Source organism: Macrobrachium rosenbergii, chromosome 1 (assembly GCF_040412425.1).
Source record: "Macrobrachium rosenbergii isolate ZJJX-2024 chromosome 1, ASM4041242v1, whole genome shotgun sequence".
Taxonomy (NCBI): domain Eukaryota; kingdom Metazoa; phylum Arthropoda; class Malacostraca; order Decapoda; family Palaemonidae; genus Macrobrachium; species Macrobrachium rosenbergii.
In genome coordinates, this window is record NC_089741.1 from 20,759,076 (window position 1) to 20,783,149 (window position 24,074).

At 39.1% G+C, this 24,074-nt stretch overlaps 1 protein-coding gene across 7 annotated transcripts in view; it reads left to right on the forward strand.

Moving 5' to 3' along the window:
• Positions 1-24,074, forward strand: part of SCaMC (Short Calcium-binding Mitochondrial Carrier) — a 228,344-nt gene that overhangs the window by 199,229 nt on the left and 5,041 nt on the right. For 3 of the 7 annotated variants that reach the window (XM_067106006.1, XM_067106064.1, XM_067105774.1), the window contains 5 exons: positions 19,622-19,639; positions 21,469-21,580; positions 21,947-22,105; positions 23,219-23,488; positions 23,725-24,040. In XM_067106006.1, the coding sequence (XP_066962107.1) occupies positions 19,622-19,639; positions 21,469-21,580; positions 21,947-22,105; positions 23,219-23,488; positions 23,725-24,040 (875 nt within the window). Of the gene's footprint in view, positions 1-5,068; positions 6,758-19,621; positions 19,640-21,468; positions 21,581-21,946; positions 22,106-23,218; positions 23,489-23,724; positions 24,041-24,074 lie in introns of those variants that run through there. The other 4 variants (XM_067106120.1, XM_067106176.1, XM_067105927.1 and 1 more) reach the window with 2 other exon arrangements.

Sequence of the window (24,074 nt, forward strand, 5' to 3'; positions counted from 1 at the left end):
AAAAACGAAGCCTAGCCATCCAGTTCCATTATCGATGTCACCCATAAATAAATAAATAAACATATAACCTAAATAAATAAATAAAAAGATTAAGTCATGAAGGTTTAACTCAAATGGAAGCTGTCGATGTGGCTCTTGAAAGGCAGAAGATTTTGTGGATTAGAAAAAGACTGAAGCTGGTCAGGAATATATAATGGTGTTTTTATTATCTAAACTTGAAAAGACAAAGTCTTAGGTTCAGAGTTGGAATGTAAACAAAGAACTCCAGATGAATTTTAGGTTTTGCCTTGGGCCGATTGCCAAGCCTGAATGCTGTTGCTCTTATATCGTGGTCGTGGGATCTTCAGTGTAAAGCTGGAGAGAGAGAGAGAGAGAGAGAGAGAGAGAGAGAGAGAGAGAGAGAGAGAGAGAGAGAGAGAGAGAGAGAGAGAGAGAGAGAGAGAGCGAGAGAATATTGTGAGGAATGGGCCCAGAGAGTAAATTTGATAATACCTCAACATTTTTATACCTTCTTGTAGATAACAGATTTGCTTCTTGTTCAGAAAGAAAATTGTTCCTATGAAGAAATTACATCCGAGTCATTTCACAGGTTTGTCGGTATCATTTGTCATTCAGTTATTAGGCTTTTGACATATTTAACTCTTCGTTTGTTCATTGAAAATTTTTAATGTGATTTAGACAAATTTGTTTTGCAAGCGCACTTCCCCAATCAAACTCCAAATAAATCTTGTAAATGGAAACCAGGTACACCTGCGCATAGACAGGTAAAGCCTGCCCAGGTATGTCGTCAGATTTAGCAGCCTTTTCATTCTCCCTCAAACATTATTCATTACGTTGCAAGGCCAGATTTCACATTTTTGTGGTTAATGATGTAACAGATCAATGCCAGATACCGGCGATGTATCACCGTGGTCCGCTAACAGAATACGGATGCTCTTCTTTTTCCGCTGTTTGGAACCAGCGGAAAGTTTGGCTGAAAAATTTTATTCAAGTTTCGTACCCTGCTCTGATTCTGTTCCAGATATTGTTTGTTAGATTCTCAGCTCTAATCGTGTGTCAGATTTCTGCTCTAATCACGTGTCAGATTTTCTGCTCTGATTGGATGTCAGATTCTCTCCTCTAATCACTTGTCAAATTTTCTGCTCTAATTGTGTTGCAGATTATCTGCTGTAATCAGTGTCAGATTTTCTGCTCTAATTGGATGTCAGATTCTCTGCTCTAATCACGTTTCAAATATTCTGCTCTCAATTGTGTGTCAGATTCTCTGCTCCAGTCACATTTCAAATTTTCTGCTCTAATTGTGTTGGTTTCTCTCATCTAATTACGTGTCAAATTTCTACTCTATTTGTGTGCAGATTCTCTGCTCTACTTGTGTCAGGTTCTCTTCTCTAATTGTGTGTCAGATTCTCTGCTCTAGTTGTGTCAGATTCTCTGCGCTAATTACCTGTCAGATTCTCTGTTCTAATTGTGGGCAGATACTTTGCTCTAATTAGTTCAGATTCTCTGCCCAAATTAATTACATGTCAAGTCTTCTTGTAATTTGTTCCCTATTTCTCGATTCCACACGCGTGTCATTTTTCTTTTTATTCTAATCGTGTCTGATTCTCGTCCAACGAAAGATCCCTCGCAATAATCCTTAAATTAGAATCGCCCCTTTATTAGACTCGTGAGACTTATTGATCCTTTTCTGTTGTAATACCCGTGTAATTTCCGAGGCAAATCCAAATTGACATTATGAAGATTGATAATCTTGTTTTCTAATTGGCTCCTTGCTGTAGATACACAAGATTTCTTCATTTTTGAGTTGTTCTAAGTTCAAGGTCTTGGTATTGTCTGACTTCTTAATTAGACTTTTGCCTTTTGACACTATGAAAATTAATATTCTCCTGCAGCAGTTTCTTTTAAAATTAATCATCTCACATGGTAATTGTTATGAAATATTATGAAAATAGTAAATAATATTTTCTTTGTGTAATTGGTCTACGGGCGATATTCACATGCCGTAATTATTCTACGGTTAAAAGTCTCTTGCGCTAGTTGTTTTGAAATGAATTCTCTGATACGTTGATTGTTCTAAAATTAAAATTGTAATACGGTGATTATTCTTGGAACAGCCTGTGATACTACACGTGGCCAAATCAAAGATCATGCAAAACAAATGATTCTCTAAATCTGTCCAAATGTCTGTTGCACTGTCCCAGAGATGTGTTCGTGTTATATTTGGAAATGTCATATACTTGATGTCCTTGGAAATGGCCTATTTTTATATTCGACGTGTAAATGTCGCGCGTTTGTTATGCTGTCCCAAAAACACTGTTTTTATTGTGTTGTGATATGAATTCTGTGAATATTTTCCCCAATCATATTGACGTCTGAAATTATTTCATGTAAATTATATTTGAAATTTGACATGCCTTGTTGTTGGATCCTATGCAAACAATATTTGCCATCCTTTATGTTTTGCAATTATCGAAAGAATATTGTGACCTCATTATAACTAAGTACCCTACTTTATATAACAAGTCATAATTATTTCGGGTATTGGCAGCTCGCTGTTGATGCTGAACGTTTTTTCTCTTTCAACGTAAACAATTGGGTTAGAAATTCGTGATTACCCAAAGTTTGATGTATTGTCATGCAACTGTACCGTTCCGTGCTTCCCCCTCCTCCTCCTCCTCCTCCTCCTCCTCCTCCTCCTCCTCCTCCTCCCGCGATGGTACTGATCCGCATTACTGCCTTAATTGGTAATTTCATTATAGTCTTCTGTTTGCTATTGTTTTATTTCCATTTACAGCAGTCCCATGGATTGAGCTCTACAGCCTAATTGCCTTGAAGCTTTATTTAAATCGGTTTCCCAATTTTTTTCAGTATTGACCGAAATGTAATTAGTAATATCCAGTTCTGAAGGTCGCGTGTCGTCAATTTCTCACGAAATGAAAGCTCTCACGAGTGGCGTTAGTCTTGACTTGCCTTCTATTGGGCGTGCATGTTGTTGCAACGCGTTTGGAAGTTGTTTATAAATGTCGAAATCTTGAAGGTCAAGACTTGAATTCTTAAAGGGGTTTGTCCAAGAAAGAAGTCAGAGTTGAGGGCGTACGGTATGTTTATCTTCAAATTCATATTTTTTCGACAATTTTGTTACTGAACGCCAGTAAGGTTTGAACTTGTTACAAGCCTTTAGGCTTAATTTTATGTTAACAAAGCCTTTAGGTTTAATTGTGTATTTTCTTCAAGTTGATTAGTTTTTACACAGGAGTTTCGAATTGTGACAATCCAGTGAAAATTTAACCCGTTTTGGCGCCGTACTTTCATTTTAGAATGACGTGTGGAAAAAAAAATTTGCATTTAGAGTATCAGACTACAAAGCCAGTTTTTCTTGCAGATTTACATGTTCAGATTTCCAGTGGAAGTCATAAGGAAACAAATGTCAGGTGTCGCTGATAGATTCTCACGAGTGCAGGAGCAATATGACAAAGGTTTTACATTCGGAATATCAGAGTCCAGAAACCACATGACACTGAAGGACCTAGGCCAGCCGACAGTTCATTGGAAGTCTCGTTTGATCGTCTTGAAGTGGGCCTGTAGATGACGCCGAACACACCTAACGTGGTGCACTGTAGGCATTACTTGAGTGTCTCTATGCAGCGTCCCTTCGTCCCCTAGCTGCAACCTCTTTCATTCCTTTTACTTTGCCTCCATTCATATTCTCTTTCTTCCATCTGATTTCCACCCTCTCTAACAATTGTTTCATAGTGCAACTGCGAGGTTTAACTCCTGTTACACCTTTCAAACGCTCCTACTGGCAATTTCCCTCTAATCGCTGAATGACCTCATAGGTCCCAGAGTTTGGCCTTTGGCCCAAATTCTTTATTCTATTCTATTAGTGAACCCTCGTGCTTCTGTTGGTACCGTGCCTGTAGCTTCGTTTAAAGGGTGTGTGGTGAATGTTCGCTGTATTTTGACCCTCCCAGTACTCACCTTTAAAGAGAAGACGGGGATATCCCTCTTCTTCATTAACTTTGTTTCTTTACCAGCTCTTGTCTAGCACGGTCCTGCTTTTATTGGGGTTCGCATTCTATTAGCATACGAGCTTGATGGCGCGCTCTACGCCGGAACCCGGCCTGCCCGTCATGTCTCCCCTACCTACCCCTCCCCCACCAGCGGCGGACAAACAGGTTTGCAGGAGGAGGGTGGATGTGTCATGTCTCCTCTACCCTCCCGATCCCTTAACTACCCGCCCCCAAAAAAAAAAAAAAGAATATCCACTCAGATTTTATTATTAGCATACAAGTGTGCTGTGTTTAAGGACCGTATGTCCATTGATTTAATTTAGACTTTTTATCTGGCCTACTACTCCGTAGGCGTCTTGTGGGACCGGCAGATTAATTTTTTAAACGCACATATGTGCAGATATTCGACGAATCCCACTGCCTACTACATATTAATTTGTCTAATACGTAATTATCATATCTGAAAATAAAGTTCATGTTCCCGTGAAAGACTGTATTTATGCTGTGAACTCGATAAACTTTGATTTCATGTTGTCTGCAAATATTTTTTGAGGGGAAGGTGTTTATGCTGAAGTATTACACGAATGGTGTCATGAACAAAGAACATATATTTTTTGTGTGTGTGTTGTTGAACAAAAGCGGTTCCATTGGGCTTTCATGTTTTCACAACATCATTATTGATGTTACTGGGCATTTTAAACACCGTCAGGTATTATCTTTTATGTCTTGAGTAACGCAGCCAGTATTGAAACGTTTTGTATAAAAATATTTATTAATATGATCTCCCTCTGCTAGTCGATACATTTAACAACCTTCCATTTAGAAGAGATCCGCAACAGTTAAAATATTAGCTGCAATTACCCGTAAAAAAAAAAAGGTTATAAATCGGCTCCTTTTTTCTTGGTCGTGATGCGGCACACATTGCGTGCAGCATGGCTTTGTGTGTTTGTGCGTGCGTGCGTGTATCTGCGGACTCCCCCTGCGAGGGGAGAAGCGTGTGTGTATATATGTGAGTGCGTTCCCCGTGTTCCAGGGTCGGCGCAGTGACTAAACATGCGGAGGTGATGGTTCGCTCTCCCCTCGTGCGTCCCGACTCCCCTCTCAAACACACACACTCTCTCTCTCCGTGTCGGCTTCAGTAAGTGGCCTGGAACGTAACGCGAGAGACACGTAAGACAGACTATCCTTCGTTACTTCGTGCCGTCCTTGTCTCGTCAGTATTTCCAGTTGCCAAAAGAGGAAAGGGTCTTGTGTTCATTCGTGTGTTCATTGCCTGTGCTCACTTCCAGTGTTTGCTTAGTCACTTGTTATGTAACGCCGAAGATTGTGTGTTCGTTTTTTTCACCGATGTGTTCTTGAGTGTTAGCTGCCTCTAGGATGTGAAGTGGTGTTCACCAGTGTGTCCATGAGAAAGGTGATAAATGATTAGGCATTAAAGAAAAAGTGTTACGTTCCAAACGGGGAATTTGTAAAGAAGTGATCGGTGAGTGACATAGCCACTAGCATCGCGACACCGGTGTCATCCAGGTGTTTAAAATGTGTGCCTCATCGATATAGTCGCATTTTTGCAGTTCTTTGAGGGCTCTCGCTGAACCTCCGTGAGCACACCTTTAGTCGAACGGAAAAACAGAAGGTCAGAAGCCGTGACCACCCTTTGAAAGGTCACACCGGCTTGCTGATTTGTTACTTGATCTGTGATAAGTTTTGGGAAATTGGCAAGGAGCAAATGTTGCCTTCTAGATCCTTCTTGTGTTGAAATTTGCGAAGCGATTATCTCTAGGCACCGCTCTTTCGAAAAGGTAATTCATTCTTCGTTTGGCTTTTATACGTTTGTAATCAGCGGTTGATACTGAAGTGTCCTGTCATAATTCTCATCCTTAAGAACCCGACTGTGATTGTTAACTGTGGTATACTGTTATCGATTACACTGAAACACATTTCATGTAGTCTTAGTATACTGTTGTCAAGAGGAGAGGGTAAAAGAGTGTGAGTGACCTGGATTTCGGGGAAGCCGAAGTCGCTCAAGTGTCGACTGGAAGCATAATCTCTGAATGTGGATCCGATGATTGAATGTCTCCAGGCGTGATCTTTGTATGTTAGCACAATCGTCGTCCTCGTGATTTCCCCCAAGCACATCCGCCGTTGCCCCCCGTCCAAGTCTCGAGTGTCGTCCCCTCCTGCATCGCCCCCTCCGACGTGAGACGTCCGCCTATGGCAAAATGTGTGCCGCCGACTACACCAGCCTTCCGTCCACCTACCCTTCATACCTCCGACGCAGATACCGCCACCTCAGCCACTGCGGGTGCGATTACCCCTGCCGTTGCGACGACGACCTCACGGGATACTACGGGTGCGTGTGCGTCGGGGGACCCTACTTGTACGACCACGTCTGCGACTCCGACCCCTACTGGTGCGGACGGTCCTGCAGCTCGTCCAAGTACATGTGTCACGACTACGACCCATACTACCACTACCTCGATCGCTACCCGTACTACTACTCCCCCTACTACCCACGGTACTACCACAGACCTCACTACTACGGAAACATCCGATGCTCCGGGAAGTCCAAGTACTACGGATACCTTTACGGACGCCCTTGGCGATGGTGGGACAAGCGAAGAGCCCTTGCTGGAATCCCTTGAGTGGCTGCTGGACACGCCCTACACCTTCCTCAAGCTCATGTACGAGACTCCGGAAGATAGGCCGTGCATCTGTTCCAAGTTTGTCACCAGGGACGATCTGGATGGGTAAGTGAAGTGTTCCTTCCCCGAGACGAACGAAGGCGAGAAGAATATCCTGCTATTCAACCGAGGACTTTTCCTTATTAAATAAGTGCATGGTGCAGAAACGAGCATTTTCGTAATATCCGTTGGCACCAAGGTCCAATTTGGTAATGCGGTGCCCTATGATAAGACGATCCTAATTATTTTGTTTTGGGTCGTTTGTTTCAATACGGTAAGTAAAAAGGTTTCTTCCTATCTTGGTTGAGACACTAAGGCTGATGATCCCGTACAAGACGTGGACACATTCAAAGCCCTGCTGTTGAAAGTCGTTCTCTGTTCGTAGGGAAACGATATAGCCTATATCATTGAGATTCACGTCATAGCCAACCCGTTGGCAACCATATGTACTGGGTGATCTTTCGCCTTGTTTATCATCTTGACGTCTGATGAGACGTTGGGGACGGTCAGTTCGAGATTATTGAAATTGTAAGCCTTTTTTGTTTTTAAATCCCGGTATGGATGTCCCTATCTCTCGGTTATCATCTGAGTAACTGCGGCATTGCGGTTGTTTGGAATCTCTCTCTCTCTCTCTCTCTCTCTCTCTCTCTCTCTCTCTCTCTCTCTCTCTCTCTCTCTCTCTCTCTCTCTCTCTCTCGTTTAGATGTTTGTTGACCTCTGCTCTCAACTTTGGAGTTTAGTAAAAATTCTGTCCAGTTTATACTAAGCGTATTCAACATTTAAAATGTTGAATCAATAACAAAAACACTTGTACCCTTTGCTTGCAGAGATGCTCTCTCGTAAGAGGGGGAATAGGACTGTCGGCTGTATCGGGAAAAACAAATATATGTAACCTTTTACAATCTGCTTAAGTTATTGGTAATAACTCTCTGACAGAAAGAACTATTTTTGTCCGTTTTTATTTTCAATAACGTAATTATTTAATTGAATCTGTCTTCACAGCCTTGTTACCCCTGTGTTTTGTCTGTTAGTCTGTGGGCAGCCAAAGACGAATCCGGAAATAATATACAAAATTCTCTCTCTCTCTCTCTCTCTCTCTCTCTCTCTCTCTCTCTCTCTCTCTCTCTCTCTCTCTCTCTCTCTCTCTCTCTCTCTCATCGACTAGTTTGTGGGGAGCCAGAGTCTAATCCGGAAATGATATAGAAAAATAAATCTCTCTCTCTCTCTCTCTCTCTCTCTCTCTCTCTCTCTCTCTCTCTCTCTCTCTCTCTCTCTCTCTCTCTCTCTCTCTCTCTCTCTCGTATTTGCAGATGAAAATCTTTCAAGAACGTTGTTAATGAAAGTTAAAAATAGCCAGCCACGCGCTTTTCAGGCAAGGAAGTATTGATCAACCTCGGTATTGAAGACAGATCGAAATCAGGACCCGAGTAAACCTAATTAGGAAGTGTTAGCATTTCTTCTTTTTAAAGTCTATAAATAAACAAGTAAAAATTGCACCGAAGTTTCTTCGGCACAGTCGAGTTTTCTGTACAGCGTATAATTTTGTTTGAAACGCTCGGCCACCGCCCATGAAACTCTCAGCCGCGGCACATGAAACTTTCAGCCACGGACCGGTGGTGGCCTGTTTTGTTGGCACCCATAACGGTGCCAGACGCACGATCATGGCTAAATGTAACCTTAAAGCTTTTAAAAATACTGAGGCTAGAGGGCTGCTATTTGGTATGATTGATGATTGGAGGGTGGATGATCAACTTAGCAGTTTGCAGCCCTCTAGCCTCAGTAGTTTTGAAGATCTGAGGGCGGACAGAGTAAGTGCGGACGGACAGCCTAAGCCGGCACAACAGTTTTCTTTACAGAAAACTAAAAATATGATTGACGTCACTTCCGAGCGGTCGAGGGAATGAAAGATGGGGAATCTGTTTCCTGTTTACAGTTCATGACAGATTTTGCTAAGCCGCACAGCGCAACCTTTAAAATAATAATAAAAAAAAAAAAGTCTTGTGAAGTGGACCTAAATCAGGGCCGGAAAGATATAGGAAGAGCTGTTGCAGAAGCGTAGGCTGTAATCTTCCCCAGTTCTTTTTGATCTCATTCTCTTTGATTTGAAGGGAGGGCTGCGTCGTAAGACTTATTTGCTGCATAGCAAATCCGACGATAGATGTAAAAGGCGTTGAGCGTTGAAAGTCTAGCGATTTCTTTTATTTCTTTTTAACTTGAGAAGCGAAGTTTACAGCTGGCCTTGACTGATTCTGGTTCTTTAGTAGTAGTAGGTCACAACTGACCTTGACTGATTCTGATGCTTTGTTAGTGGTAGGCCACAACTGACCTTAACTGATTCTGATGCTAATAGTAGTGGTAGGTCACAACTGACCTCAACTGATTCTGATGCCAATAGCAGTGGTAGGTCACAACTGACCTCAACTGATTCTAATGCGAATACCTGGTAGGTCCTAACTGACCTCAACTGATTCTGATGCCAATAGTAGTGGTAGGTCACAACTGACCTCAACTGATTCTAATGCGAATACCTGGTAGGTCATACCTGACCTCAACTGATTCTGATGCGAATAGTAGTGGTAGGTCACAACTGACCTCCGCTGATTCTGATGCGAATTGTAGTATGGGTCACATTAAGGCTTGTGCTTCATCATTCCACAGTCTGGTGGTTGGAGGGGAACACCAACCGGATCAATTTTCAGGTAGATAGTCTTGTCACGTGACTTGGCAGTCGTTGGTTTCGCTTCCCGATAAACAGTGGTTAAGGACAAAACTATGATTATGCAATTTAGAGAGTTCTGTTTTCAGAATGAAGCATCAAGTATTTCCAAAGTGCAGTGCTAATCAGCCTCGAATGAGTTCAGTTACATGTTAGGATGAACTGATAAGATAGACCGGGGAACGGTACCCTGTTACTTTAAGACAGCTTGTTCATCAACACCTTTGGTATTCAATGAGGCTAATCTAATCTGTACGTTGATTTTGTAAGTAATGATGTTTATACTCTACGATTTTTGTCTGTTGCTAAGAGAGAAGGTTTTAGAAATGCTCTCTCTCTCTCTCTCTCTCTCTCTCTCTCTCTCTCTCTCTCTCTCTCTCTCTCTCTCTCTCTCTCTCTCTCTCAAAATGTTGCAGAGTTAGCGCAGAATCTTCCAAAAGCAATAATTCTTATCAGAAGTTTGAAAAGTGGAGCCGCCTTTTGTGAAGTGGCATTTCGACAAACTTTTTCATATTTGGTTTGCACTTTAATCCTATGTGAAGTCATGTAGTCGTTTATGGTGTTTGTCTGTATATTCTTGTGGTGTTTGGCTTATTGAAAATAAGGCGGGCTTTGTTGTGAAGGAACAGTAAAACTCAACAGAATTGTCATGCAGTAATTGACATTTTACTTAAATCTGGGATCTGGTTACGATGAGAATTTCTTGAGCGCCCTTATGTACTTTGGACCGTCTGCTACTACTACTACTACTACTACTACTAGTACTACTACTACTACTACTACTACTACTACAGTTATTACCACTGTTAGCCTCCAGCCTCGCAGTGGTCACCCACCCGAGCACTGGCAGAATCCCTTATTGCTGAATTCATGGATCAAAAACCAGCTGACTTTGTATGTATAGGTAGTGCCTTTAACGCAGTGCTCAACCCTTATCTTTTATCCGGACATAGGACTGTAGGCACTTACACATTATTATATCCAGTCCAGTCCAGTCCTCCCCCCCAGATCGTCCTCCATGTCAAACTACTCTTCCCCCGTGACGCAAGTAACAGCCGCGTAGTCTTGACAACTAACACGAAAATCGATTGGGGGGAATTGATGTGGTCCCCATATACAGAGACGTGCATGCGCACTTTCGAGGGAAAGATTTTTATATAGATAATTTTGCTCATAGATCGTTTAGACTTTTGTATAGATCTTTAATTTTATGTAAACATTGAAAGGGAATGGTGTGCGAGTGAAAGTTGTAAGACCTTGGAGGCAAAATAATTACGATTTTTTGTATTGATTCAGTGCCCAATTTATTTGGCTGGTGAATATTTTTGCCGTCAGTTCTTTGACAAAGGTCAGGTCTCCTCTCCTGTTTGTTGCGAAGTGGGTGGAAATTTTGTTGAAGAATTTCAATAGTGAAATTATTTGTAGATGTTTTTGACATTATTTATTTTACAGCTTTTGCCTTTGCGATTGTGTCAGATATTTTGCTTTGTCGGAAAACAAAAGTTGGTAAAGATTATTATACATGGATAATTGGTGGGACGGGGGGGGGGGTGTTGGAAACGAAGAGCCTTTTGTTCAAAAATAGTTATTTTTTTGAGCAATTTTTTGTGTATGTAGCCTTTGCTTCCATTTGACGTAAAGAGCGTTGTAGGCAATCGCCCCTTTAATTGTGAACAGTTTACCAATATAAAAGTTCAGCAAAACTTCTTCGTGAAGTTGTTTGCAAGTGGTCATTTTTCGAAAATTCGAAGCCGGGTTGATTGACAAGAGGATTTTGAAAGAACGATGAATTTCATCTTAAAAGTATATATTAATGTGTTCTGGATATCTGTATATCTAAACACACACACACACACACACACACACACACACACATATATATATATATATATATATATATATATATATATATATATATATATATATATATATATATATATATATATATATATATATATATATATATATATATAGTATAGATGTGTGTATGTATGTATAATAAATAAACTGCTGTTTTGCAGTTAAGGAAATTGAAGGCATGTCGGGCCATTAACAGAACGTGTAGCCTATACCGACACGTTCTGCAAAATGAATAGCACGTACCAGTTCCAGAAGCACAGCCACTGAACATTCATTGCTAATTTTTATGTATGAATCTGTAACTTAAAAAAAATTCTCTCTCTCTCTCTCTCTCTCTCTCTCTCTCTCTCTCTCTCTCTCTCTCTCTCTCTCTCTCTCTCTCTCTCTCTCTCGTATTGCATGCTCCTTGAGTCTTGTAATTCACATGCCTTGCGTAATACTATAATCCTTCAGAGCATGGCGTTGACTTCGCGTGTGCCGGCGAGCGTGGTGGCAGGATGAATCTGCGTTATTCATTTCTCAGGGCAACAGAAATTCACGTGGTCTTCAAAATAGAGGAAGGTTCACCTATGCTATTTTTGTATTGATGAGAAGAGAAGTAACTTGGGTATTTTTCGGTTTAATCATTGTCATTTTAATGTTGGAAATGAGTGCCGTTCGAAGCCCTTATAAATAACTACAACCCTCAAAGTCACAAGAGGGGCAGAGAAGAGAGGAAAGAATCCTTTACTTCGTAAAGATGCTTTATAAAGCAATCAACCAGAGAAATAAGAATCAATGTATAATTAACTACAGATGGTAAGTTAGAACTAGGTTAGTGTTTAAAATTAGTTTGTATCAATGTGCTATCTGTAGTTTTTGATGACTGTTTGAAACGTCATCTTTTTATATACTTTGGTTTGGTGCATGATAGCCAATTTTAGCATTTTTAGCTGTTTACGCTGTCAAGGTGGCTGTTGTCATAATACTGATAATGTTGCCTCGTCATAATGAGAGGAATTATCTCTCCCTCCTGTAGCGTTTTTTATTTAACTTTTTCTTTGTCGTTTACTTTTTCCTCATTTGTTATTTCGAGATTTGAAGTATTAAATGGGATTTTTGGGGGAAAATCATCGTCATTGAGAGAGGGAGGATTGGGATTTGGATGTGTTTACAAGATTGTCTTGCGTGATGCACAAATTACCTTCCAGGAAGAGGTGATGGAGAATGTTTTTGGGAGCTGGGAAAGGGGTAATAAGAAAAGGAAAGGGAATGAAAAGGTCTGCGTGTTCGTTGTGAAGTAGTCGCTTCATAGAGCCTAAGAAAGCTCTTCTTTTGAGGACGTGGGGGAGAGGGGCGGGGTTGCAAAGCGAGATGTTATGTTCGTGATATTGTGTTGTGTGTGTATATATATATATATATATATATATATATATATATATATATATATATATATATATATATATATCTAATGGGGATGGGAGGGTGCTACGTATCTACAATAAATAAAACCAATAAAACCAAACAAAATATAAACAAAACAGGCCGTGTACCCCTACACAACAGTGTCACGAACATGAATCTCGCTTTGCAACCCCCTCTCAAAAGAACAACTCTCTTGGCCTCCATGATGCGACTATTCACATGGAACAGACGGACCTTACATATATATATATATATATATATATATATATATATATATATATATATATATATATATATATATATATATATATATATATATATATATATATATATATATATATATATGTTGTGTGTGTGTGTGTATTATACATATATAATATATATATATAAATGTATATAAATATATATAATTATATAATATATATATATATATATATATATATATATATATATATATATATATATATATATGTATGTATGTATCAAGATACATGGATACTTGCAACATGCGTGATTTCAGACACCTATTGTTTCACTGAACGATGCTTCTCACTCTTCATCGAAGTGTCAACGATCGTGAGAAGGGGACTCGAGTCTTCCTTGACAGTGACCTACATTTGCCTGAAGTGGAGGAAGAGAAGGGAGGGAAGGTCTCTCCCTCCCCAAACCAAAACTCTGGTGGTGCTGGTGCTGCTGCAGCAGTAGGGGCGTTGGTGGTATTGACCCGTCGGGCATCTCCCTCTCTCTATCTATTCTCCTCCCCTCCCCCCCTCCAACCTTCCCTCCACTGCCTCCTCCTTTCCTATCTTCTATCTTAAGTTCACGGCTGCTCTAAACCATTTATCCCTTCTCTCCTCCCCCTTCTCCTCCTATTATTCCTCACACACTCGTTTATCTCAATAACGATAAGGAGGACCTTTTGAGTAATTGGGGTCCACAGAGAAATGGGTTACCAAAAATTTGGGAGTATGAAGGAAAGAACATTCCTTTCGACATCAGTTTCCCTGTGGCTACTGTGTAATCAAATGGGCAGCAGTTTCCTTTAAAAACATGCCTCGTGTTTATTCTGGAAGTAGAAGGGGTTGGAGGCGGGGTTTAGCATTTCTGTAGGGAGCTGTTTTTGTTGTGCGTTATTTATTTATTATGATGTAGATGGGGGCGGGACGGAAAGGGGGAGTGGGGCGCAGAAACAGGGGTCAACCAATCGCGTGCGTAGTGCAGGTATGCGAACCGTGGGTTACTTTCACGTGCGTGACCTTTGATTTATGTATTTATTGTTATCTCCCCTACGTCTTTCGTGACCGGAGGAATTCTCCGTCCCTTTTAAAACATCGACTTTGGTTTTCCCCATTTTTACGCAAAGGTTGAGGAATTGAGATTGATCTGAATTGATCCTGGGGGATGTCCTTCATTGACAGGTTTTGTGGTTTGTCGTTGTACTGGTGGGGTAATTTTTTAAAACTTTCGTATTAAGTACTTGAATTAGTTTACTCCATATTGTGACAGACCAATTTAAAACCAAAATATTTTTTTCTTGCGACAGATAATGGGACTTTCCTTGTTTATTGTGGAAGACTGCATGGAATTATAGCTGTTGATTTATCAATTTCCTTTTCTTGTGGAAAGGCTCTTTTTTGAAAAAACAAGTGCTTTTGAACTCGCCATACAAAAAAAAAAAAAAAAAAAAAAAAAAAAAACCGGCTAGACAGGGAAACGTTCCTCATTTGGGGGCATGAAATTCATGTTGAATCCCTTCCCGTCTCTCTCTCTCTCTCTCTCTCTCTCTCTCTCTCTCTCTCTCTCTCTCTCTCTCTCTCTCTGGCCCGGCGTATCCTTATTAGCGACGTTAATGCAAGAGACGGTGGAAATGACCGGCATTCAAAACCCCTCTTAATGAACATTAGCAGGGTGCAGTCTTCATTTATTAATGACGCATACATTCCCTGTCTTACACGGTTTATTTTCAAGTTCACCTTTTCCTTGCCTTTATGAATCGCCAGGAATTGGGTTGGCTGATTTGACTGGCATCGTATTAACTGTGGAGGACACGGGACAACTCTGCGAGAATGCTAATAAGTGATCGCCAATATGTCAGCTATTATTCTCAACCCAGTCCTTGCAGAAATTAACTGAATAATTAAAATGCTAAAACCGTCAGCAATACGGCACGGGAATCTGAGCTTCATATTTTTGAGTGAAAAGTCGACAAAGTACAATTAAAATAAAAAAAAAACAAGCATAATACGTATTTAATAAAAGTTTATTTCATATTGTATAATACTTTTTTATCCTATTTTAGCGGTATTTCATTGACTTTTCGGTGGCAAATTTAAAACTCTGATTTCCCCAGAGGTGTTGCTAGTGGGTTTAGTATTTTATTTTATTTTATTTTGTAAATTTTTTCTAGGACTTGGGGTGGGAGAGGATAATAGATGATATCGTAGCATTCTAGTAGAGTTGCCGTGTGTCCTCCTCATTTATTGTTACGCCAATTGAATCAGTCAACCCAGTTGTTGGTCTGATTCATGCTCAAAGAATTTTCTAACAAGGTTTCCTCGAGGTGAATGACTTCAAGACTTCTTTACTCAGTTCCAACGCTTTACACATTTCTTAGAAAATACGCTCTCTCTCTCTCTCTCTCTCTCTCTCTCTCTCTCTCTCTCTCTCTCTCTCTCTCTCTCTCTCTCTCTCATATATATATATATATACACACACACACACACACACACACATATATATATATATATATATATATATATATATATATATATATATATATATATATATATATATATATATATATATATATAAATATAAATATAAATATAATATATAATATATATTCTTTGAATAGCATAAAAACTCTTTCTGCTGGCCTTTCCTTAAGTTGCTCTTTGATTAGGAAACTGAGATAGTGTAACTCATAAATTTAATTATGTATTTGTCAAAGCACTGTTACCCTTTGATCAAAGTGGAGTAATATGATGCATATAGATGATACAATATTTGATAAGTAGGCGCTGAAATATTGGGGTACATTGTCACAGCACAATGTAAACACGACATTTTATGGAGACACATCGCAGTAAATGCATATAATTCAGTAATCAAGTTCCCTGTTTACAGTCTGCAACCGCTGCCTTACGTCATTTACATATCTGAAAAGTCGCCAGTTATGAACGTTAAAACCAAGTACAGCTACGAATTTGAAGGAGACGGTGTTCCTCAAGGTACAACGTTACTGTTGTTAGGTATCTCGTTCCGTCTTATCATTCCACTGTAGTTCCGCTGTAGAACTACTTGTAATCTTAGGGGACACAACCTCAGTTCCTCCAGTCAGTCTGGGGACGATCGAATGAAGCTGAGGGTTTTGCCAATGTTGTTTTTCATTCGACTTGTCATTCGACTTATGTAGCTCGGTATTTAGGGCATTCGCTTACATAGCTTCGGGTATTTGTAAATTCATGTCGGTTTTTTGCAACTTCATGGATTTTTTTTATCCAGCACGGTTCTCCCCTTTACAAATAAGTTCAGTGAGCATTTCACTTTTTGAAAGAGCATTTTGGAACTGAGAATAATGCAAAAGTTTATACTAGGTTTGATGAGACTGGTGTTAATTGTTTGTGTAATGCTCCACTGGTCGCTTTTAAGAGTGCCCTTGGGCATTTCGTCGTTGTCCTATGTAAACGCCATAGCCCCAACCTTTAGGCCTAATTCCTGAACCCTGTTGTTCCCTTTATTTGAACTTCCCCTGGTAGGTAATGGAATCTCCGTTAGAGTCAAATTTTACGGAACGGTTTATTTATTTTTATTTATTTATTTTTTTTTTTTGGGGGGGGGGCGTTACCGCCAGTGCCCAATTTTTTTTATTGCTAGTTCACGTCCAGGCTCGTAGCGCAAGTCTCAACTTACCCAAGGTCAGTGTGTGTTTTTGGTGCAGACCTTAGACTTCCTCGTTTTCGTACGTGGTTGGTTTTTCATCAAAGGGGTAGGAAGGAGGTACCTCACTGACTGAGACGATACTTAAGTACTAAATAAGTAACTGTCATGGGTTTCTTTATTATTCCGTCTAGAAGCTCTTCGCCCTTTTGATAACATTTTATCGCGTGCTTACCGGATCTTTTTTTCATCTTTGTAAAAGATAATTTTATAGTTTTTCGTAGCCATTATGTAAAAGATTGTTTTTTATATATATTTATTCGTAGCCATAGTTAAAAAAATTTTTTTAGCCATTTTGTAAAATATCTGTTTTTTATATTTTTTCCCGTAGTTATTGTGTAAAAGATTTTTTTTATATATTTTCGTAGCTACTGTGTAAAAGGTCGTTTTTTTTATCTATTTTTTTCGTAGCTAATTTCTCAGTTTAATCAGGTTCCCAAGCAGTAAGGGTTTTGTAATGTTACTGTTACTTCTATTGTTTTATTCTGAGACACTTAACTTCACCTGTGCAGTTCAGGCTATTACCACCTCATGGCCAAAATAATCCGCTTCCCGTGTCTGTGGACCATTATTAATTTCTCTCTCTCTCTCTCTCTCTCTCTCTCTCTCTCTCTCTCTCTCTCTCTCTCTCTCTCTCTCTCTCTTCTTCCTTCCTGGCTTTCGTGTGTCTAATGGGAAACCCAGGACTGCTCTGATCGATTAAAGCATGCGGACGCAAGGTGATTATCCAAGTAACGTTTCTTCATTTCTTAATGCGTAAGAAACTGAGTGTTGCAAATTAAACAATGGCAGCGGTATTTCCTGTTATTACTTTTATTACTTTTAAGGTCAGCATTGTTATCAAAACCCGTAAACAGAAGTTTTTTTTTTTTTTTTTTTTTTTTAACATTAAGAATATCTGGGAATTTTAAGAATATCTCGGGATTTTAAGAATAGCCTATCTCGGGATTTTAACAATATATCGGAATTTTAAGAATACCTTGGAAATTTAACAGTGTTTCGGGGTTTAACAATATCTCGGGATTTTAAGAATATCTTGGAAATTTCACAATATCTCGGGATGTCAACAATGTCTTTGGATTTTAAGAATATTTCGGGATTTTAAGAATATCTTGGAATTTTAAGAATAACTCGGGATTTTAACAATATCTCTAGATTTTAATATCTCGGGATTTTAACAGTATCTTGGAATTTTAAGAATATCTCGGAATTTTAATATCTTGGAATTTTTAAGAATTTGTCGGGATTCTAAAAATATCTCGGAATTTATTTTAACAATATCTTGGAATTTGAACAATACCTCGGGATTTTAGGAATATCTTGGAATTTTAAGAATTTCTCGGGATTTTAACAATATCTCGGCATTTTAACAATATCTGTGTATTTTAACTATCTTGGAATTTTCACAGTATCTCGGCATTTTAACAATTACTTGGAATTTTAAGAATTTCTCGGGATTTTAAAAATATCTCAGGGTTTTAATTCAAGTGCGGAATTTGTGCGGTGATTGACTGGTGTGAATGAGTAATGATATAGGCTAGGTACATTACGCTATTCATTACGGCATCTTGACTGAGGTAAACGAATTTCATGGATGGCTGTGAAGGGACCAGTTGACCAGGACCCGCTGAGTTAATGGGTCCTGCGATTAACGTTCGTCGAAAGGCGAATTTTATTTTCTGGGGGATTTTTTTTTTCACACGAACACAGTATTCTGTTATTACACCTCCACTTAAGTGAATCATTTGAATTATAGTAGGTTCATGAAGGAAGGCACTTTCTACTCATTCATGAGTTGGTTTTTAAAGCATGTCGTGATTACGTTTTCTCTTAAATGAAGATGGGTCAACTGTTGTATGCCATTCCAGGCACCTGTGAATAAAAGGGCCTTTATGAAGTCACATCAGACGAGACTCCATGTATCATGATATGGTGGTTGTTGTTGTTTTTGTCTTTATTGCCGTTGTTTTTTTATCTCTGGTGTTGTTGTTTTATAACTAAAGCTTTGATCTCATCTTGGACTAAACTTGAACATGTCTTCTGTAAAGCGTGTAAAGACCTCCGAATGAAACCACAGATCAGCAGTTCTGTGTTAACATTTGCTGGTGTGCATTGTTATTCTGTCGTCAACCTTAAAAGACGTCCCATTTCATATTGTAGCTAAGCCTAAAAAACGTGAATTTGGGATGGTACTACTGCATGGTTGATTATTTATGTCATTTATTAGTTTTTTTTTTTTTTCTGAAAGTATGAAGGAATATCTTCAGGTCGGGCCCATGCCGGTTATTCAGTGTTTTAACTAGATAAGATCTTCCCAGGAGAGTATGCATAAATAACTTGTATGCATGTATTCTCCCAGTATATTCATTAAGTGCTGTTTTGGAAGTCTTCAGTTTATTAAAAGAGAACCCAAGTGGTTTGTAAGTTACCCTTGAAAATGAATTCCCTAAGTCAGCTGAAGTCAACGCTTTACCAAAGAATGGAAGGTGAACGCTTCCTCGAAATCGTTTCATATGGAAAGCTAAAATTTATCATCATGCTTCGTTTTTAAGTGCTATTCATAGATACTCTAACATTAGCGAATCTCACGGGCTGCTTGTCATATTACAGTCATGCATATTTAATCTTGTGAGCATGTCATCACTATGTTCATTCCATTGTCTTTGCGTCACTATTTTTGCTTTTGACATTGCCATCATCATGATCTGCATTTAATTTGTGTGGCCATCGCCACAAGCTGATGCCATTCGGATACCTCTTTTGTCATCATGTATATCATCATGTTTGCATCACTTGCATCCTTCTGCCTCACTGTCACATGAGCAAAAGCTGTTGAGAATAACCCTCACTGCCTTCCCGTTTCCTTCCTTTCCGTTTGGTTTCCTTTTGTGGGTCATTTATTGTCGTTTAATTTAAAATTGCTTTTTTTAATACAATGCGCATTCTGTCGCCTCCTGCGTCACACACTTCAACTAACACAACGTTTATTTTTTCTTCTACTTGCTTCACAGAGTAGTGTACAGCACAGGGTAAGCGGAGTGGAGAAGTGATTCGAGGTTGAGAGAGAGAGAGAGAAATAAAGCGAGGAGAGGTTATTGTAGAAAAAGAAAGCAAGAGATAATGTACTTCGCTTCCCAGAATATTGTATTCAATCGTTCTCCAGGGCTCTCCCCCACGTGCTCTTGGCCATCATTCAGAAAAGGGGATGAGACCGTGACAGTAAAATGATGTATACTCAGAATTATCGTTGAAAAAAATTGTTCCTTTTGTCAAGCTTTAACGCATAACTTGTCGAATTTTTATATTTCCACGTCAAAATTGATTTCAAAACTCAAATTCTATCGATTCAGATTTTATATTTTCTATACCAACAGAGCACAGAGCCCTAGGGTACGATATGCTTTGATATTTTAGACTGGTTGAAGGAGCCTGCTACGCTACTACAGTTATTAGCCAAAGGGCCAAAATTATTTGGTCGCTTTTTTCACTTTTAGGAGCTGTGGCACCATGCGACTCTAACGTTCCACCGAACATTGCCTTAGTTGCACGAAAAAGAAAGGACCTGGCAAATTGCGTACTAAGAGATCACGCAAGTAGACATACACACCTGTAATTTTGGTGTTGGGCAAGCTAAATTTGTTTAGTAGCAAAGTGAAAGATCTGTCCTTGAACTCATTTATTCGGAAAGTGGAGCCTTTAGACAAGAGGCCTGCTGTTCAGTAAATTTGAAAATGTTGCATGATTAGCCATGACAGCCACGGAGCTCTGATGTAGAAGCACTCCTTACAATAATAATAACTGTGGTGGCAGAGGCTGGCAGCGCATCACGTAATGCCTTCCTGTGTGTTTTTGGGGGAGTGGGCCTCTCCTCAGATGTCAGTAAGTGTTTATAATTAGGTGGAGTACGTTTCACGTGAATAGGCAGTCTTAAAGGTAAGTGATTTTGCTTTTCAAGGTCAAGTGCACTTTTTCCAATGTACACAGATTGTGTAGAGGTGTGTAGGCCTATATATGTGTTGCAGTCTGTATACATACATCCCACACACATGAATGTACTCGCATAGAGGTAATGTGTGTACAATCTTGACACCTCAAAGGAAAATATTGAGCACTCAGACCTTTAAATGGCTGTGGTCTTCATTTATTTATACAATAACCCCTTATTTTGGTGTTTCTCTTTTGTAATATCCTACTACCTTTTAGGAAGCCCTTGTGTGAATTGGTGTTTCAAATATTTTAAAACTTACCATTCATAAACCTGTAAGTTTTAAGTGTAAGGAATTTAATGGTTCAAAATTTAACGCTCTTTAAATTTCCAGAATCAGTTCTTTAACACGGAAACGTGTAAAATCGGCCCACTGAGCACTGTAATTTCAAAAGGTTTTCTAGTGTCTGCTTGTAGATAAATAGATATGTTGGTGAATGGAGTCAGGTCGTGCTTTTTTGAGATTTTAAAATAAATTATTGTATGTTTTTGCAATGCAAATAATTCCTCATGAGTTGTGTGTTTTTTGTAATGCTTGGAATAGTTTAGCCTTTTTTCTTGAAGCAAGGCGTTAGCGTTTTGTTTTTGTTACTTTCAGTGGTCAGATTCCATACACAAATATATTCAATAGTTTCTCAATTTCTTTGGTTGCTCCTTATTAAATCACCATCTATTTCACATGCTTTTTTTTTCCTTTGAATCCGAGAGAGTATTTCATTTGCTGCTTGGTTTTTGAGACCCCTAAAAATCACTGTTAAACCTGTTCAAGAATTTAATTGACTACTGTACTTGTATTTATAGCTACTCAGTCCTTTAGTTGTAATTATCAACACCAGAATCTCTCTAAAAGACGTTTTACTTATTTTTTTCCAGAATGGACAAAGATGGCACCTTAGATATAAGCTTCGATGAATGGCGAGATTATTTGTTGTTCCATCCCTCGGCCAATTTGCATGATATTATCCTCTATTGGAGACATGCAACGGTAAGATTTGCTCTTGTTTTTGTTGTTGTTGTTGCTGTGTCATTCATGGTGTAATCTATAACGTTAGATTGGCAAGCATGTAACATTCTTGTCCTTTATGAAAGTTAAGATTTATTAAACAGGTCGACTTTATTGATTCACCATAAGTGTTATGCTGTCAGCTATGTTGTCCCTCTTTTGAATATATTCGAACTTTAATTATTGAGTTTGTTTAATTTGATGTGACATTTAACAAAGTATCTGACTCATAAGTTTTTAGAACATTAAGAAAGTAAACGTAACGCAGAATACCCTCCATCCCCTACCCACGTTCACCTCTCCCTCCATGATTTTGCTGAGTGTGTGACGTCATTTGCTTATCCCCAGAACTTGGACGTAGGAGAGGATCTCTCGGTACCTGATGACTTCTCCCTTGAGGAATGGCTCTCTGGGAAGTGGTGGAGACACCTGGTTGCAGGCGGGGTTGCCGGAATGGTGTCCAGAACCTGCACAGCCCCCCTGGACAGACTCAAAGTTTTCCTTCAGGTGAGATTAAGTAAATCTACTACTGTTATTATTGCTGTACTAGTATTATTAGTAGTTGTAGTTGTAGTAATACCGAGTCATTTTGTACAGCATTCAAACCCAGAATGCATTTACAGACACCACCCTACTTACGAACATTCAACTTGCGAACATTCAGAAATACAAACGGGATCGCAGATTAAAATTGTGTTCAGCGTGCACCCCTTTGCCACCCGTAAGTTCAGTTTTTGTTTTGCACGCCTATTCTGTACAGACATACTGTATGTAAAGTGTATTGTGTTTTAGGATGAAAAAACATACAGCACTGTATTTATTTTATATCATACTGTACTTAAATGGGCATGAAGAGTACTGTAATCAACTTAACACAAACAAATCAACTTACAAACGGCCGTCCGGGACGTAACTCGTTTGTAATGAGGGTGGTGTCATATATGGAACAGGCCTGAATGATCATCAGTCTTACAAAGCAGACCTCAACAAAATGAAAGGCCCATTCATTACAAAACCTGATAATTTCCAAACATTTATATAAAACGTGAATTTTTTCTACATGCTGCCATGTCGAATATTTGTCCCCCTTGGAGCGCAAATATTCCGTGAGCATTCTTGCTGCGGTATTTACTGCGTTTTTTGAGAGCAGGATTATATACCCAAGATCCTGCCTGGAGCTGAGAAATTTTTTACTACAATCTTTTGTTAAAAAAAAATTATGCAGTGAAATACATGTACTTTATATACAAAGGACAGGATAATTCACTGTAAAATTAAGTATTAGATGGATTTTATACGGTATTTCTGTGATCACATTCCAAATTTTTAATCATGCTGTATCTCTAGATGACAAAGTTTAATGGCTTTTGAAGTTAGATGTTAAACTACAAATCATGTTTCTTTTTAATGATCCTTATCTGATGCCATAATTCTCTAAATTTTTGTAAAACAGCAGTGAGAAGTGTACTCTTGTTATTAGTATAAAGTAGTATAGTGAAATGAAAATTTGTAATCTGTATGTCAGGTACTCTCTCCTGTGTTTACTCCTTTCAACCTTCTCTGCTATTTGTCCTTATTGTCTCTTCAAAGCTACAATATAATTTCCATTCCTTTTTCAAGGTTCATGGAGGGAAACAATTCCAAGGACTAGGAAATTGCTTCAGATATATGTTGAAAGAGGGTGGAGTGAGGAGTTTGTGGCGAGGAAATGGCATTAATGTCCTGAAGATTGCTCCAGAGTCTGCGCTGAAGTTTGCTGCTTACGAACAAGCAAAACGCATGGTGCTACAATTTGGCGGAAGCAGAGAAAGGGAGCTGACCATCTACGAACGTTTTGTTGCAGGCTCCTTTGCTGGAGGCTTTTCTCAGACAGTCATATATCCCCTTGAGGTGAGTCTGCTTTGGAGAATCTCATCAGTTAGAATCTTTTAAGTATTTGACCTTGTATGTTGTAATGAATTGACAACGATCTTGATTATAATGGAGGGGACTGTTGACAAAGGCTAACAGAGCTCCATTTTAAATATGCAACAGTATTCTGGTATTGTACAAACTTTGTATTTAGTGGTAGTGATGTCTGTTAATTTTTTTTTCATAAAGAATGTTTGTTTTTTTGTTTTTTGAAGGTGCTTAAAACAAGATTAGCCCTTAGAAAAACAGGACAATATAAGAGCATAAGTGACGCCGCAAAGAAGATTTATAAGCACGAGGGAATTCGTAGTTTCTACAGAGGTTATGTCCCGAATCTCCTAGGCATCATTCCGTATGCAGGCATTGACTTAGCCATCTATGAAACACTGAAGAAAACGTACATTGATCATCATGCCGGGAATGCCACTCCATCAGTGTTTGTCATCATTGCTTGTGGTGCATTCTCTTCCTCTTGTGGCCAAATTGCTTCCTATCCCCTAGCCCTCGTCCGCACTAGGCTTCAAGCACAAGGTGAGTCATCATTGTCCATCGTGATATAGTCTCT